Raw genomic sequence first — 13593 nt, forward strand, 5'->3', positions numbered from 1 at the left:
GCTTATTTGTGTTACCAAACAGAGCCTTAAAGTATTAATTTAGTGGTAAAAAATTAATCTTGAAATTTTAAGGCATAAAGTTCAAACTCATTGTATGAAAATTCTCTTGAAGTGATTTTGAGTCACATTACTTCACATATCAATGAATTAAGTCACATGACACTAATAATAATGAATTGGTGCAAGTGTGGTAAAGGATTTGAGCTTCTTAAACAAGTGATTTTGAGTTCGATAATTCACTCGTGTATCAAAAAAATTTGTTGAAAGTAAAGAATGCATTTGTATCTTACAGATTTCCGATGAAAATTAATTACTGCTAAACAATAGTTGAAATCTCGTACCAATAATATAGTAAAAAAGTTGCATGAGTATTGAGTATCACAATTCCAACAGTTGGTTTCCATCAATATCACAAAAGAACGACACAGCTTTGCATTACTTAAAGTAATGTTGTTTAATTACCACACCTTTTGACCTTTAACCATATGTTCAAAACTAATAACCATAAATAACAATGAAAAATGTTCATATCAATTTTATATTGCGATATCATTGAATTTTTTACTTATAGTGAAGTCGTCAATTTTGGTCAAATATAGTTGGCATGTATCCTAACGACAAGTTTGATTAAATCTTAGTCCCATCCAATGCATATGTTTTGCAATTTTATTTGTTGAAATTATTTGAAAATTAATGTCTAAAGTCTTCCTATATATGGTCTACATATACCCCTTTTTTTTTTAAAAAAAAATAATAAATAAATCGTGGGAATGGAATATATTGGAATCCAATGTGTTGTTTTTTTTTTCGTTCTATTTTGGTCTACAATGTCTCAATGTGTTCTTAATGACTTATATGTCATGGTCTTGAGATCACCATAAATAATTAGTATCTCTTAAGAAAACAGGGGAATGTATGATGAAATTAAAAAATAAAAATAGAGTGAAGAGTCAATATTTTAGTCTCTATGTAAAAACTATATGAAACTTAATTTGGTCAATAAAAAAAATAATTTTTTTTTTTAGTCTCTAAAAAAACAACTTAAGATAATCATACATACTTTAGTTTCTTTCATTTCTAATGACTTCACTTGATCTTATTTTAGTTTCTAAATTAAGTGTGAAAGAGAAAAATTAGTTATTTAGGTTTATATTATCACATTTAAGTTTGTCCAACCCCCCTAAGATGTATAGTCTATGTAGACCTCTCAATTTGACTGTTAATTTGATCAAGAGGTGAAATAAGTCATTGTCAGAATATATGTATGAATTGGCTGCTACTATATGTATGGTTGATTACAGGTTGTAATATTTTACATGAATTATAGTTGACTTATTTTGATAGTTTGGTAAGGTATGATCATGATTAGTTTGCCACTCAAAAATTGTAGTTTTATTTTCTACTTAATATGTTGAGTGTAATTAGTCAAAAAAATAATAATATATGTTAGAGTGTAATTATGTCATTTTTAAAAAGATTCTTTTTACCATTAGGAACCAAATTCGATACTTCATAATATACATATATATCTTGCACATCAACCACTTAACCTAGATATCGTGGTAGTATATAATTTAACTTCGGGAATATCTCTTGTATCCGGCTTGACATTGACGGGAGAAATCATACTTTGATTTGACGTGGGCTTAGAGTTTTCTTCGATATCCAAAGTCGGGGACAGGGTGGGGAGGTAAACTTACCCTCACACCGTTGTCATTCAGATAGAATTTGAGTGCGATCCAATGTCGGTGCAATGTAGTCAATCATCTCATGATCATCCGATTGATCAATATCGAATGATTCAAATTTCAACCTCAAAAATGTTATGTTAAACAAAAATAAAAAATTGTTATTAAATCTAAATATCTTGATTGAATGATTCAGAAGTGTTGATTATACTTAACTGACCGCACTTAATACAATTCCATTGTCATACTCATACCTACTCAATCAAGGCAAACTAGGCAAGGACTTAGGCCCCATCATTTGCTAATTATTATTAGTAATAGTAATATTTTATTCTTTATCTAAATGTTTTTTTTTGGACATGGGTAAAACTAGGCCTACTAACGTGTGCACATGCAAGTTCACTATAGCTATCAGTAACTTGGTTAATTAACTTTGTTGTAGCCTTAAACTAACTTGGTTAATTAACTGTTAATTATTTAAACACGTTACTTTGTTGTAGCCCACCAGACAGCTATAAACAGAAACTTCTAAGCTTAATCCAAATATAATAGTATCATATCATATAATAATTATATGATAAGAAAAAGTTAGTTAAATTATTAATGTGTGAATAATTTTACTCTGTAAAGTAGAAGGGAATATCCCAAAGGCAGAACAAACGGGAAAGAACAATCCTACCACAAAATACCATATACTTCAAAACTAGAAATACAAGTGAGTTAGCACTTAATGATATAATTATATAATCAAACACTGAAACAAGAAAATTATTAGTAAATTGGAGTGACTTTTCATGTTTGTGTGTGATACTCTTCTATATGACACTAACTAGCATGCACATTCTTCAAACTTTAGGAGTTGGCCTTTAGACCTGACATACGTGTTTTATTGGACAAATATTTAACTCTTTTTAATTCTAATCCTATTTACCTATAAAACACTAACTACTAATTGGGCCTCTAAATTATTCCTCTTAATTTCCCAATTCTACCTTACCTTGTATTACTCTGAATAAATCCTATTCAAAATTATTCTCATAGAGAAAAATGGGATGTTGGATATTTTTATTTGGATTCGTAGTTGTGTCTTTGAATTTTAGGTTGTGTTTGCTACTTCATCTACACCGACAAAAAAGGATTGTGTTTACCACTTTATCTACACTGACAAAAAAAATGATTTAGCTTGTTTAACAATTTTATTTTAAACATTGAATTTTACGCATCCTATCATCAAACTTTTGGTGCTTTGATCTGTCTTGTGCCTAATCCTCAGGCATAAGTATCGATGGTTGACCGGGGAAGTTCTTCAACAAAACATTCCCTTGTCAGGACAAGTTCATATCGAACCCTATGATTTTAAGTTTTCTCTCTTTTAAAGATACTTATATATTCGTTCGTCAAACGGCTGTGGTAAAACTATAGATTGGCTATCTTGTATTCTTCTCTCTCGATTTTTTCCGTGTTGGTGTGGGCATGGCCATTACATTGTAAGTAATGATAAATAAGACTCTCGATTAATCTAAGTTTATTTCTAAAGAAGATTTCAATGTGTCTACAAGACATGTCTATATTATAGTAGTTAACCTAAACTTCAGTTGCTCGTGTGACATGCTCCAATACAAAAATGGACATTGACCCAATACGAAATAGAAACAACATTACTTAAACCTAAAAGTAGACATATAACATCTATTATAAAGTAGAGGTAATCCTCATCTTACAATTCAATTTTGTAAAATTGAGTTAGGTTCAATACTCAATTCTAAGATTTATGACAGTTGGATATAAAAACTTATAGATTAACTTAACAATTTCTTATAACTATGATAGTTTATCAATTAATTAAAAAATATATAATTTTTGTTTAGAAATATCCAATAACCTTTAAATGATCATCGACATTACCGATCATAAACTCTCCATTATAAACTACTATACTCCCTCCGTCCCACAATGAGTGACTCAGTTGACTGCGTCACGCATGTCAATGGATAACTTTGACGATTAATATTTTTAATTGTATAATAGTAAAAATTATAAAAATATTATATTTTGAAAATACTCATCGAGAAGAATCCAACAACATCTTATATGCTAATATTTATTTTTATTTATTAGTATAAAAATAGGGCCAAAAAAATATATATGAATAATGCATATAGTCAAAATGACTCACTCATTTTGGGACGAAGAGAGTAGTGCTTTAGGTAATCAAATAATAGAGTTCTAACTTCTAAGTAAAACTCTAATCATCATTCCTATTTTAATTCAACAGTGTCTTTGATGGCAAATTTCCCTAACGGTGGGAAATCCAAATCATCTTCTACATTGTCAGCACTGTACCGTTACCAACCGTGGTCCACTCTATTTGTTGTGCCAAGTGCCATTTTTACAAAAAATATTAAAATATATAACACCTAAATTAAAATTGTGATTGATTCGTATCTCCACCATTATAATGACTTAAAATCTAAAATATAAAGACCTGATGGATATTTGTCTTTAAAATATAATTAACACAGAAAGGTACAGGAGAATAGAGTAAGAATTTCAACACTGTGTCATTCTGATTTTTGTATTTATGTGAATATTTTACATTTATGCATGCTAAAATTTAAATAAATTGTGTTCTTATGTCATAGGCATGAAGTAGATGGTTTTAAGTTCAGAGAACGATGGCACATGTGATTTGGTTTATTTGGTTGTTTTGTTTATAAATATTTTTATTTATGCAATTGGTCGTCAACCATAACGCAGTTGGTATGAATATTATAGTATATAGAGTTAGAATTTAAATATGAATTATTTATTTATTTATTCATTTTAAGAGTTAGAAAATTTAAGCACTAAACTACTTAACAAATACAAAAATTGAATTAGTTTGGACAAAGTAACACAAAAGAATTTAAGAGAACAATTAATATAGACTATCAATGATATTAATGAAATGAACTTTAATTTAGAAAAAAGTAATTAAACAGAAGGAAATTTATTTCTAGCATAGAGAATATATAAAGGTTCTATTCTATTCTCCCAGTTTTGTCATTAATCAAACTTTACCTTAGGCGATATTGTTAAAATTTACTAATTTTTTCTATGTAATCTAGATATTTGATACACACAACTATAAAGATCAATCTCTCGCAACGATTAGTAGCACAATGACTATAAAACTCTCCCACAGGAAAAGGGACATATACATTCACATCAAATTGAAATTATGTATTTAAGGAAATTATAAAAAAAATTAGCTCTTTTGAGATTATGCATTTAAGTAAAATTAAAACAAATTGGGAGAAATATATATTTACTAAGGGAAAAATTAACATGTGTCCTTAAGGCACTTGTTAGTGTATAAATATAGTAGTTTTATATCAAAAATTGTGCACTTTATCTAGGGGTGGCAAAGTGGGCATGCCCGCCCCGTTTAGGCCCGCCCCGTTTAAGCCCGCCCAAAAGTGGGGCGGGGCGGGGCAACTTAGGTGTCCGGGCTCAACAACTCAAGCCCGCCCGTTTATTGGCGGGTTGGCGGGCCGGCCCGCCAAATATATATATTTTTTTTAACTATTTGAATTATAACTTCACAATTCTTACCTCCTAGTTGATGTTAAAAAAAATACTACAAGAAACGTTAATAAGTAATTTCTTACAATTACCCTTAATTAAACTAATAGAAACATCAACTAAGTTAATAAATAATTCATTACAATATAAGATAAAAAGATAAATACTAGCAAGTGATAATTCCCATTTGAAACAAGCAAACAGCCTGTGATGCATCCAGTTCCACCAAAACATGGCTCAAAAAATTACAACTATGTCAATACCAAAAAGCCAAAGACCACAACATAGTTAAGGAAATTCAGGGACACAAAACATAAAAAACTAGCAGCAATTAATCAATCTCAAAAGCTCTCCATCACAAACACTTCATCAATTATCTTCATCATCATCTATGTCATAAACATATGATGCTTCAGTTGATGTCGTAGTGATAGAAGGGAGAAGGAAGAAGAACAAAACAAAAGCGGTGGCTTGATGGAATAGAACGACGGTGGAGTGGATTGAGTATCACGGGGCGAAGTGGAAGAAGGGAGAAAACGGCGGATGAAATGAATGAAACCTAATTTTGGAAGAAGGGAGCATACGGTGGAAGTGAAGTTTTATATGAGAGAACATTGGATTGAGATTTGGACTTTCATTCCAAGCCCAATTTTCAATTAAAGCAAAAAATTATAAAAAAAATTTAAAAGCCCGCGGGCTAACCCGCCCCGCCCCTCCCGCCCCGTTTTTTAGGCGGGTTAGGCGGGGGCGGGCCACCTTAAGGTAGCGAGCCGAAAACCTCAGCCCGGCCCGCAAAAAATGGCGGGTCAAACGGGTCGGCCCGGCGGGCCTGACCCGTTTTGCCACCCCTAACTTTATCACTTTAGAAGTCAAAGATTGTCTTATCCAAAACTTAATTACTATTTCAAGTATTTTTAACATGTGCGCTTATAACACATGTAAACATGATCATTTTACTAATTAAATGGACCGTTAGTTTAATAAAAACATGAGGTAACCAACAAATGTGTAACACACATAGTAAATATTATCCCTTAATCATTTGATTCAGTGTTTATATCTTAATCAGTGCATATGAAAGAAAATTTGTAGAGAGATTTCTCATTTACCTCGATCAGTCACGTGTGAATTATACTAACTTATCAAAAAAAATAGCACGGGGTGTCATTAAATATTGTAGGGTGTGTGTATAACAATTAGCATATGTTTTTTTAGACATAGAGCAGTTAAATTGGGCCAGGCCCATATCTTGTCACCAAAGACGATAGAAACACGATACTGATGAATTGCGTTGCAGACTTTGTTGCTGAAGAAGCTAAGGATGCTGACTCTCTCTTCTCTTACACTTCCTTCAAATCCCAAATTTCGGGTATGTTTTCCTTATGTCTTTTTTTCAACCTTAAAACATTGTATTATTGAGAACAAAAATCAAGTCAAATAATGTTTGAAGTTTCTGTTGTTCATACAAAATTGTATTATTGAAATTAAGTTCTTTCTGTGTTGTTTTTTTTTCTCTATGATTCCATTTAAATTAACCTTTAGGTCATAAGTAGTGAATTCCGTCCGTAAGTGTAGCTCAATTTGTAGCTACAGTGACATTATTGCTGGCACACGGGGGTTCAAACTCGGAATTCCCACACTTATAGTGTGTGGGTTTAGCCACTAGCCACTAGGCTACTAGAAAAGAAAAAAAAAAAAAAAGTAGTGAATTCCTTGCATTATTATGAATTGTCATTGTCATCTATATTAGTTTTGATACAATGGTGGATAGATGGAAATGCAAGTGGGTAGTGTCTTTTTAGGACTGATTAGCAATATTATCCTAAAAAGATATGTAAGCTATGAAGCACGGACCCCAGACACAACACGGACACTGATACATTGACACTTGATACATTGACACTGATAATAATTTGAGAAAATGATACAATGACATAATTCAATGTAATCATAAGTGTCAGGTCGGTGTCGGACACACGCCTAATCCAAGTATCCTAAAAAGATATGTAAGCTATGAAGCACGGACACCGGACACAACACGGACACTGATACATTGACACTGATAATAATTTGAGAAAATGATACAATGACATAATTCAATGTAATCATAAGTGTTAGGTCGGTGTCGGACACATGCCTAATCCAAGGACTGTTTGTACTTCATAGAATTCAGAAACATTGATTCAATAAAGGTGTTGAAGTTTTGGTTGGTATAATGAAAAATATTGATGCAAAGGGTTAAGTAGGAAATGCCACTTAAATTCACAAGCTAGGAAAATTTGGGGGAAATTGAGTTTTAACCATATCACGAGTAAATATATGGCAAATATAGAGTAAACAATCATTTTAATCCCTTAATTTATGAGGCGATGTCACTATAGTCTTTAAATGCATTAAAATTACAAAAACATCCATAACTGTATCTTTTATTAGTAATTATATATACGGACCAAGTTGACTAATATAAGACATATTCGAGGACCAAACGGACTAACAGAAGACACATTAATGTATATTTTTGTAATTTCGATACATGGTTTTAAGGACTGTTGTGATAGCGTCTTATATTAAAAACCAAAGTGACTCTTTACTTCTTAAATATAATGCAGTGTCATCTTGAATACACATGGTTATCCATATTGTTTGTAAAAGTGATTCCACTTAAGTTGCAATTCCAACAGTTTATGAATTACTCCCTTTGGTCCTATAAGAGAAAGTTGGGCCAACAAAAGTTAATGTATTTGGTCCAATTGACCCAACTTTCTCAAATACGTAGGACTGGAGTCTGGAGGGAGTATGTTATAACTTAGCATAGGATGGAATTATTGGAATTTTGTAAGTTGACATCATCCCAATGTTCGTTCATTTTATTGTGCAGGGTCAACCATTTCGATGTCAACCCTGTCCTTTCCGTAGATGCTCAGAAACTTATTTTCCTCGTCATACATTTTATACTAATACAACTTTAATTAAAGCATCAGCAGCGGACCACAATGAGCCTAATGAAGTGAAGATGCAGATTGGGATCATGAAGGAGAAACTCAGGGAAGCAATACCAAAACTCACAGAAGCAATGCCAAGCTCGGTTCAAGAATTTCCTTGGAGAAATGCTCAACATACACTTCTAGACAGACTACTACTTCTTGTGCCAGAGGCATTAAAGTGGTCTCTTGTTGTATATTTCATCTTTAGCACCTTATCAGATGTTGTATATACATTATCTATAAATCGAGAATTGATTATTCCCGTTGGCCTCTTTGTCGGCTGCCTTATAGCGGATTTCTTGAAGGAAATATCACTAGAATTGTTTCGTGGATCCGAGGTAAAATTTGCATTATCGTGTTAATGTTCCACACTTCCATCACGTTACTTGTTTCTTTGTTTGTTACATTTTATTAATGATCTTGTTTGTGCTATATTGTATCTGCTGATGGGTTTTCACTTGACAGGAGAATGATTTGAAATGGCATCGTTTGGGCTTGTGTGGTCTTTTTGTACTTGTCAAGTTTACATCGAAATGGTTCTCAACACAACCCGGGGTGTTTCTTTTGCATGTTGCAAATGGCGGATTGATGCAGCTACTTTGGCATTGGAGAAATTTTATGGAAGATGCAAAAAATAGACAAGAAATGAGTACACCTTCGGGTTTGGAAGCATAGATGGATATTGGAGTTCTAAGTTTTTGACATAAACTTCAATTTTCCACAAATATGTAGTTCATGTGATTAGGTAATCTTTTGAGCTTGTTTCGTATATCCTTCAGTAGTATTAGACGCAGCAACTAATCACTTTCGATCATCATGTTCATATGAACTTGTTGTATTTATTCCCTTTTGATTCAAGTGGATGAAACAAACTTAATGGAGCAAATTATGAGCATCATTCATGTAACCATAGATGAGGAACAAATTGTGCTGTTTTGATGATATGTATTGCCATTTAAAAATCTAGAAATTGATATTAGTGTTTCTTGTGTGCCTCTAATAGAAATTCATTCAATTAATAGACTCAGTTACAATGTTTTCAACGTCTTTTCTAAGGTAGAAAACCATTGTAATTGGAGTCTTTAACACCGCAATGACTTCAAATAGTATCTTCACAAGCTTTGAACATTTTTATATGAGAATCTTTATATGAGAATCTTTCGTCTTAGTTGTGCTTGTATTATGTGGTTACTACCTATGAAGCACGGACACCAGACACGACATGGACACTGACACGCCGACACCGATAAAAATTTGGAAAAATGATATAATTTAGTGTAATCGTAGGTCTCAGTGTCGGACACCGACACGTGTCCACGGACACGCCTAAATCTAAGGAGTGTCGGTGCTTCCTAGGTTACTACTCAAAATTAGCATTTTAAGAACAAAAAATCAATCCTAATTCCTAAAACCTAGTTGTTATTATTGCAATAAACAACAATGATTCTAATTTCTTTTTCGTGAGAATGATGATTCTGGTTTCTAAATGGGCAAGAGATGATGAGATGAAGAAATATCACAACATTAACACTTAGGGATGAAGAAATATTCCTTAAAAAAAAAACATTGATTTTGTTTTTTGTATTTTTTCTTTTCTTTTTCTTTTAGCTCTCAACGTTTAAATCCGGGCAATTGAGAGATTGTAGTAGACAATAGGAAAGATCCATTGGAAAAAGAAAATTTTGTTCTTTTGGTTACAAAAAACAAAATTTTGTTCGATTTCAGAAACTTATGGATTCATTTCATTTTTTATTTAATAACTTTAACATTTTAAAGTCTTATAACTCCTAACTCAACTCGCAAAAATATCAAAATTGTTAGGCCGGACGTCGTGATCCGGGTTCGAACCCAGGATCTCACAATTATATGTGACTTTGTTTTCAGTAAATTACCAATTCATCTAAGACAAAAAAAAAAACTCTAACATTTTTAATTAATAAAAAATATAATTTTTAGTAGGATATGCCACCCAAACATGACAAGTCAGATCCAAGTCATTTAAAATTGGTCTAGTCAGTTTGTCACGTGAGCTTCCGTTAGCCTTACTTGACAATAGGGACAAATTTTGAAAATAGAAAATTTTAGAGGGACAATTATTCGAAAGAAAAAAAATTAGATGACTAAAAGTGAAATTTTGAATATTTAAAGGACTAAAATTATATTTAACCTTTTTAAAAATTTATGTTAAAATTCCATAATATATTTTAAAATCTTTTTTTTTTCTTCAAAATAATCTTTCAAAATCTCAACCCATTCAAAATGTTACAACAATGTTTAATAAAAAAAAAAGTTACAACAACTATTCGTAAAAAACACTAGGGTCATGCCCGTATATTTTCCACCCAATAGAAACACGATGATATATATATATATATATATTGATGAATTTATGCATGGCAGGGTTTTAGGATTAAGGATGGCGACTCAGTCTTTTCTTTCAATTCCTTCTCTCAAGTTTCGGGTATGATTTTCTTCTTTCTCTTCTTTTCAACCTTAATAAACATTCTATTATCGACAACAAAAAACAACTCAAATAATTTCCTGAGTTTTTTTTTTATTTTTTTATTTAGCATACTAACATGTACTAAGCGACTCTTTATACTTTAGGTCTAGTGGCTAAAATTTTATTTTAAGGTGAAATAGTCTCGGCATTTTACATATAATCTTCCTACCAATTGAGCTATTTTCACTAGACCTAACGTTTGTAAGTTAAATGACTAAAATGAAACAAAATTTTAGATTAACTTAAAGAGAACAAAAGTATAATTTTTTTATTTATTTTATATTTTCTCTTGATTCCATTTAAATTAACCAGTACTATCTCATAAGTAGTAAATCCCTTGGATTATAAGCAGTTATTTGGCAAAAAATTTGTCCTTAATAAAAACCTCTTTCATATTGCTATACACAATTGAGATTTATTTAGATTATAGTGAAGGTTGAACTATGTGTCCTATTCGATGAATACTTTTCGGAATAGGTGTATTTTGGTGTTGAACACGTGTTGGTGCGTAACACCAGATATGACACCAACTCATTCGATTATATTGAATTATGTAATTTTTTAAAATTATTATCGGTCTCAATGTGTCAGTATCGATGTATTGCCCGGTGTCGGTGTTGGTGCTTAATTCCTAAGTCTTGAGCTTGCTCTCAATCATCTGTAAACCAAAGTATAACATGTAGGATATATATATTTCACCACCACTAGACCGCCTAATATGGTTTGGGGTTAGTTCTAGCATCAAGTGGGGTGATTGAACCGTGGTCCTCCTTACTAAGTCCAATGTCAATCACCACTGAACCAACTAACAATTGGTAACATGTAGGATATATAATTGAATGATTAAAAATATTGTCAAATTAAGTTATGAAAGAACATTAGAGCACCCATCTGTTTGTTTCTATGACTTAGTGGACAATTTCTCAGCAGGAATGTTTTGACAGTGATCTTTGTAATGGTTCCTATGTATGGATTTAGTTTGTTTTATTTAGTCCCCGGATATACAAGACTACCTAATTTTTACACATCTTGTGCTTAGGTTAGTGTTTGATCAATGAAAAAGAAAAGAAAGAAAGACTATTAACATATAATATTAATTAATTCAAGTTTGTGTCAATTTGAATACATGGTTATCCTTATGTATGTGCCAGTGAATTCACTTAAGTTGTAGTTCCACAATTTTGTTACTTAACTTGATGCAGGAAATTGATGGAATTTTTGCAAACTTGCATTGATTCATCCCAATGTTTGTTCATTTGTAGCAATACTTTTCATTTTTTTGTGCAGGCGAAGCCATTTCAATGTCAACCTTGTTATTTCCGTAGACGGCCAGAAGTTTATCTTCCGCATCAAACAAGTTCTATTCGTACCACTTCAATTAAAGCATCGTTGGCAGACCATAATGAGCCTATTGAGTTTAAGATGCAGATTGTGGTCACGAAGGAAAAACACGAAGAAGAAGAAGAAGAAGCAATGCCAAACGCAGTTCAAGAATTTACTTGGAGAAAAGCTCTGCATACACTTCTAGATGGACTTCAACTTCTTGTAAAGTGGTTACTTTTTCTAAATTTCTTCGTTACCTTTTTCGCTACTATATATTTGTTCTCAGTAAATCGCGAACTAGTAATTCCCGTTGGCCTCTTTGGTGGCTGCGTTGTGGCTCATTTCATGAAAGAGATATCGCTAGAATGGTTTCATCGATCCGAGGTACATTTTTGTACTATTATGTTATTGTTCCACTGTTATTTGATTTATTACTTTCTATTAATAATTAATAATTTGGTTTGTGTTGTATATGCTTATGTGTTACCTTACCACTTGACAGGAGAATGCTTTGAAATGGATTCGTTTGGGCTTATGTGGCTTTTTTGTGTTGGTCAAGTTTATATCGACATCGTTACCAGAAGAACCGAAGCATTTTTTTTATTCTGTTGGAATTGGTGGACTACTGCAGCTACTCTGGTATTGGAGAAATTTTCTGAAAGATGCAAAAAAAAGACAACAAGAAACGAATACAACGTACAGCTTCCAATTTTCTACAGATATGTAGGTGGTGTGGTTGGGTTAATCTTTTGAACTTGTTTAATCCATCATTCATTAGTTTATCATACAACAACTAACTGCTTTCAATCATCTTCTTCATATGAACTTGTTTTATTTATTCCCTTCTTATTCAAGTTGATGAAACAAACTCAATGTTGCAATTTATGAGCATTATTCATGTAACCATATATGTTCAGCGACTTGTGATGTTTTGTTAGTTTGTTTTGACATTTAAATATCTTGGTTTAGTCCTAAATTTTTGACAAAAAGAAGAAACGAAGCATTTTTTTTTTTGTTTGGGTTTTCACCCTCTGGTTCCTAGGGGAAGGGGGCCCTAGTAGTCCAGAGTTTGGGGCGAGTTCTGGTATCAAGTGGTTTCAGTCCCCTCCCAAATGCAGTTGCAGGGGATCGAACCGTGGTCCTTTCTACCAAGTTATTGATGCATCGCATTTAAATAAACCTTAGGTCATCTCATAAGTGAAGTAATTCCTTACGTTATTAATTTATTATTCATTGTCGATTATATTTATTATGTTGTGATAATTAGATTGAAATGCCAATGAGTAGTTTCTTTTTAGGACTGATCAATCAACGGAAAAAACTTACGTGCATTTTTTTAGGTACTTTTCGTATATATCCTCTCCCGTGAGTTATTCACGGGATGAGGTCTAGTGCTCATCCACACCCTTTATTTATTCTTTTAATATTAATGCTACAATAATTAAAATGAATAAATGGTTAGGATTTCACTGTACAAAAATGTGACGGGAGAGGATCTGTTCTCGGGTTGAAAGGTTTGTTGTTGGTTTGA

General features: G+C 32.2%; 2 protein-coding genes across 2 annotated transcripts; both read left to right on the plus strand.

Moving 5' to 3' along the window:
• The first annotated feature begins 6523 nt into the window (after window positions 1–6523).
• Window positions 6524–9215, plus strand: LOC123917254. Its single transcript, XM_045968928.1, has 3 exons — window positions 6524–6621; window positions 8131–8574; window positions 8702–9215. The coding sequence occupies exons 1-3, from the start codon at window positions 6574–6576 to the stop codon at window positions 8909–8911; spliced, it is 702 nt and encodes a 233-aa protein (XP_045824884.1). The 5' UTR covers window positions 6524–6573; the 3' UTR covers window positions 8912–9215.
• Window positions 9216–10652: 1437 nt separating this feature from the next.
• LOC123917263 lies at window positions 10653–12975 on the plus strand. Its single transcript, XM_045968938.1, has 3 exons — window positions 10653–10697; window positions 12027–12446; window positions 12565–12975. The coding sequence occupies exons 1-3, from the start codon at window positions 10653–10655 to the stop codon at window positions 12787–12789; spliced, it is 690 nt and encodes a 229-aa protein (XP_045824894.1). The 3' UTR covers window positions 12790–12975.
• The last annotated feature ends 618 nt before the right edge of the window (window positions 12976–13593 follow it).

The sequence above is a fragment of the Trifolium pratense genome, linkage group LG1 (assembly GCF_020283565.1).
Source record: "Trifolium pratense cultivar HEN17-A07 linkage group LG1, ARS_RC_1.1, whole genome shotgun sequence".
Classification (NCBI taxonomy): domain Eukaryota; kingdom Viridiplantae; phylum Streptophyta; class Magnoliopsida; order Fabales; family Fabaceae; genus Trifolium; species Trifolium pratense.

What these genes read in the sequence shown, in the direction of transcription:
- LOC123917254 (XM_045968928.1), top strand. Translation starts at nt 6,574, where the DNA reads ATGCTGACTCTCTCTTCTCTTACACTTCCTTCAAATCCCAAATTTCGG. An exon ending in CTTCAAATCCCAAATTTCGG is followed by an intron (nt 6,622 to 8,130) that starts GTATGTTTTCCT and finishes TTTATTGTGCAG; the next exon opens with GGTCAACCATTTCGATGTCA. An exon ending in AATTGTTTCGTGGATCCGAG is followed by an intron (nt 8,575 to 8,701) that starts GTAAAATTTGCA and finishes TTCACTTGACAG; the next exon opens with GAGAATGATTTGAAATGGCA.
- LOC123917263 (XM_045968938.1), top strand. Translation starts at nt 10,653, where the DNA reads ATGGCGACTCAGTCTTTTCTTTCAATTCCTTCTCTCAAGTTTCGG. An exon ending in TTCCTTCTCTCAAGTTTCGG is followed by an intron (nt 10,698 to 12,026) that starts GTATGATTTTCT and finishes TTTTTTGTGCAG; the next exon opens with GCGAAGCCATTTCAATGTCA. An exon ending in AATGGTTTCATCGATCCGAG is followed by an intron (nt 12,447 to 12,564) that starts GTACATTTTTGT and finishes ACCACTTGACAG; the next exon opens with GAGAATGCTTTGAAATGGAT.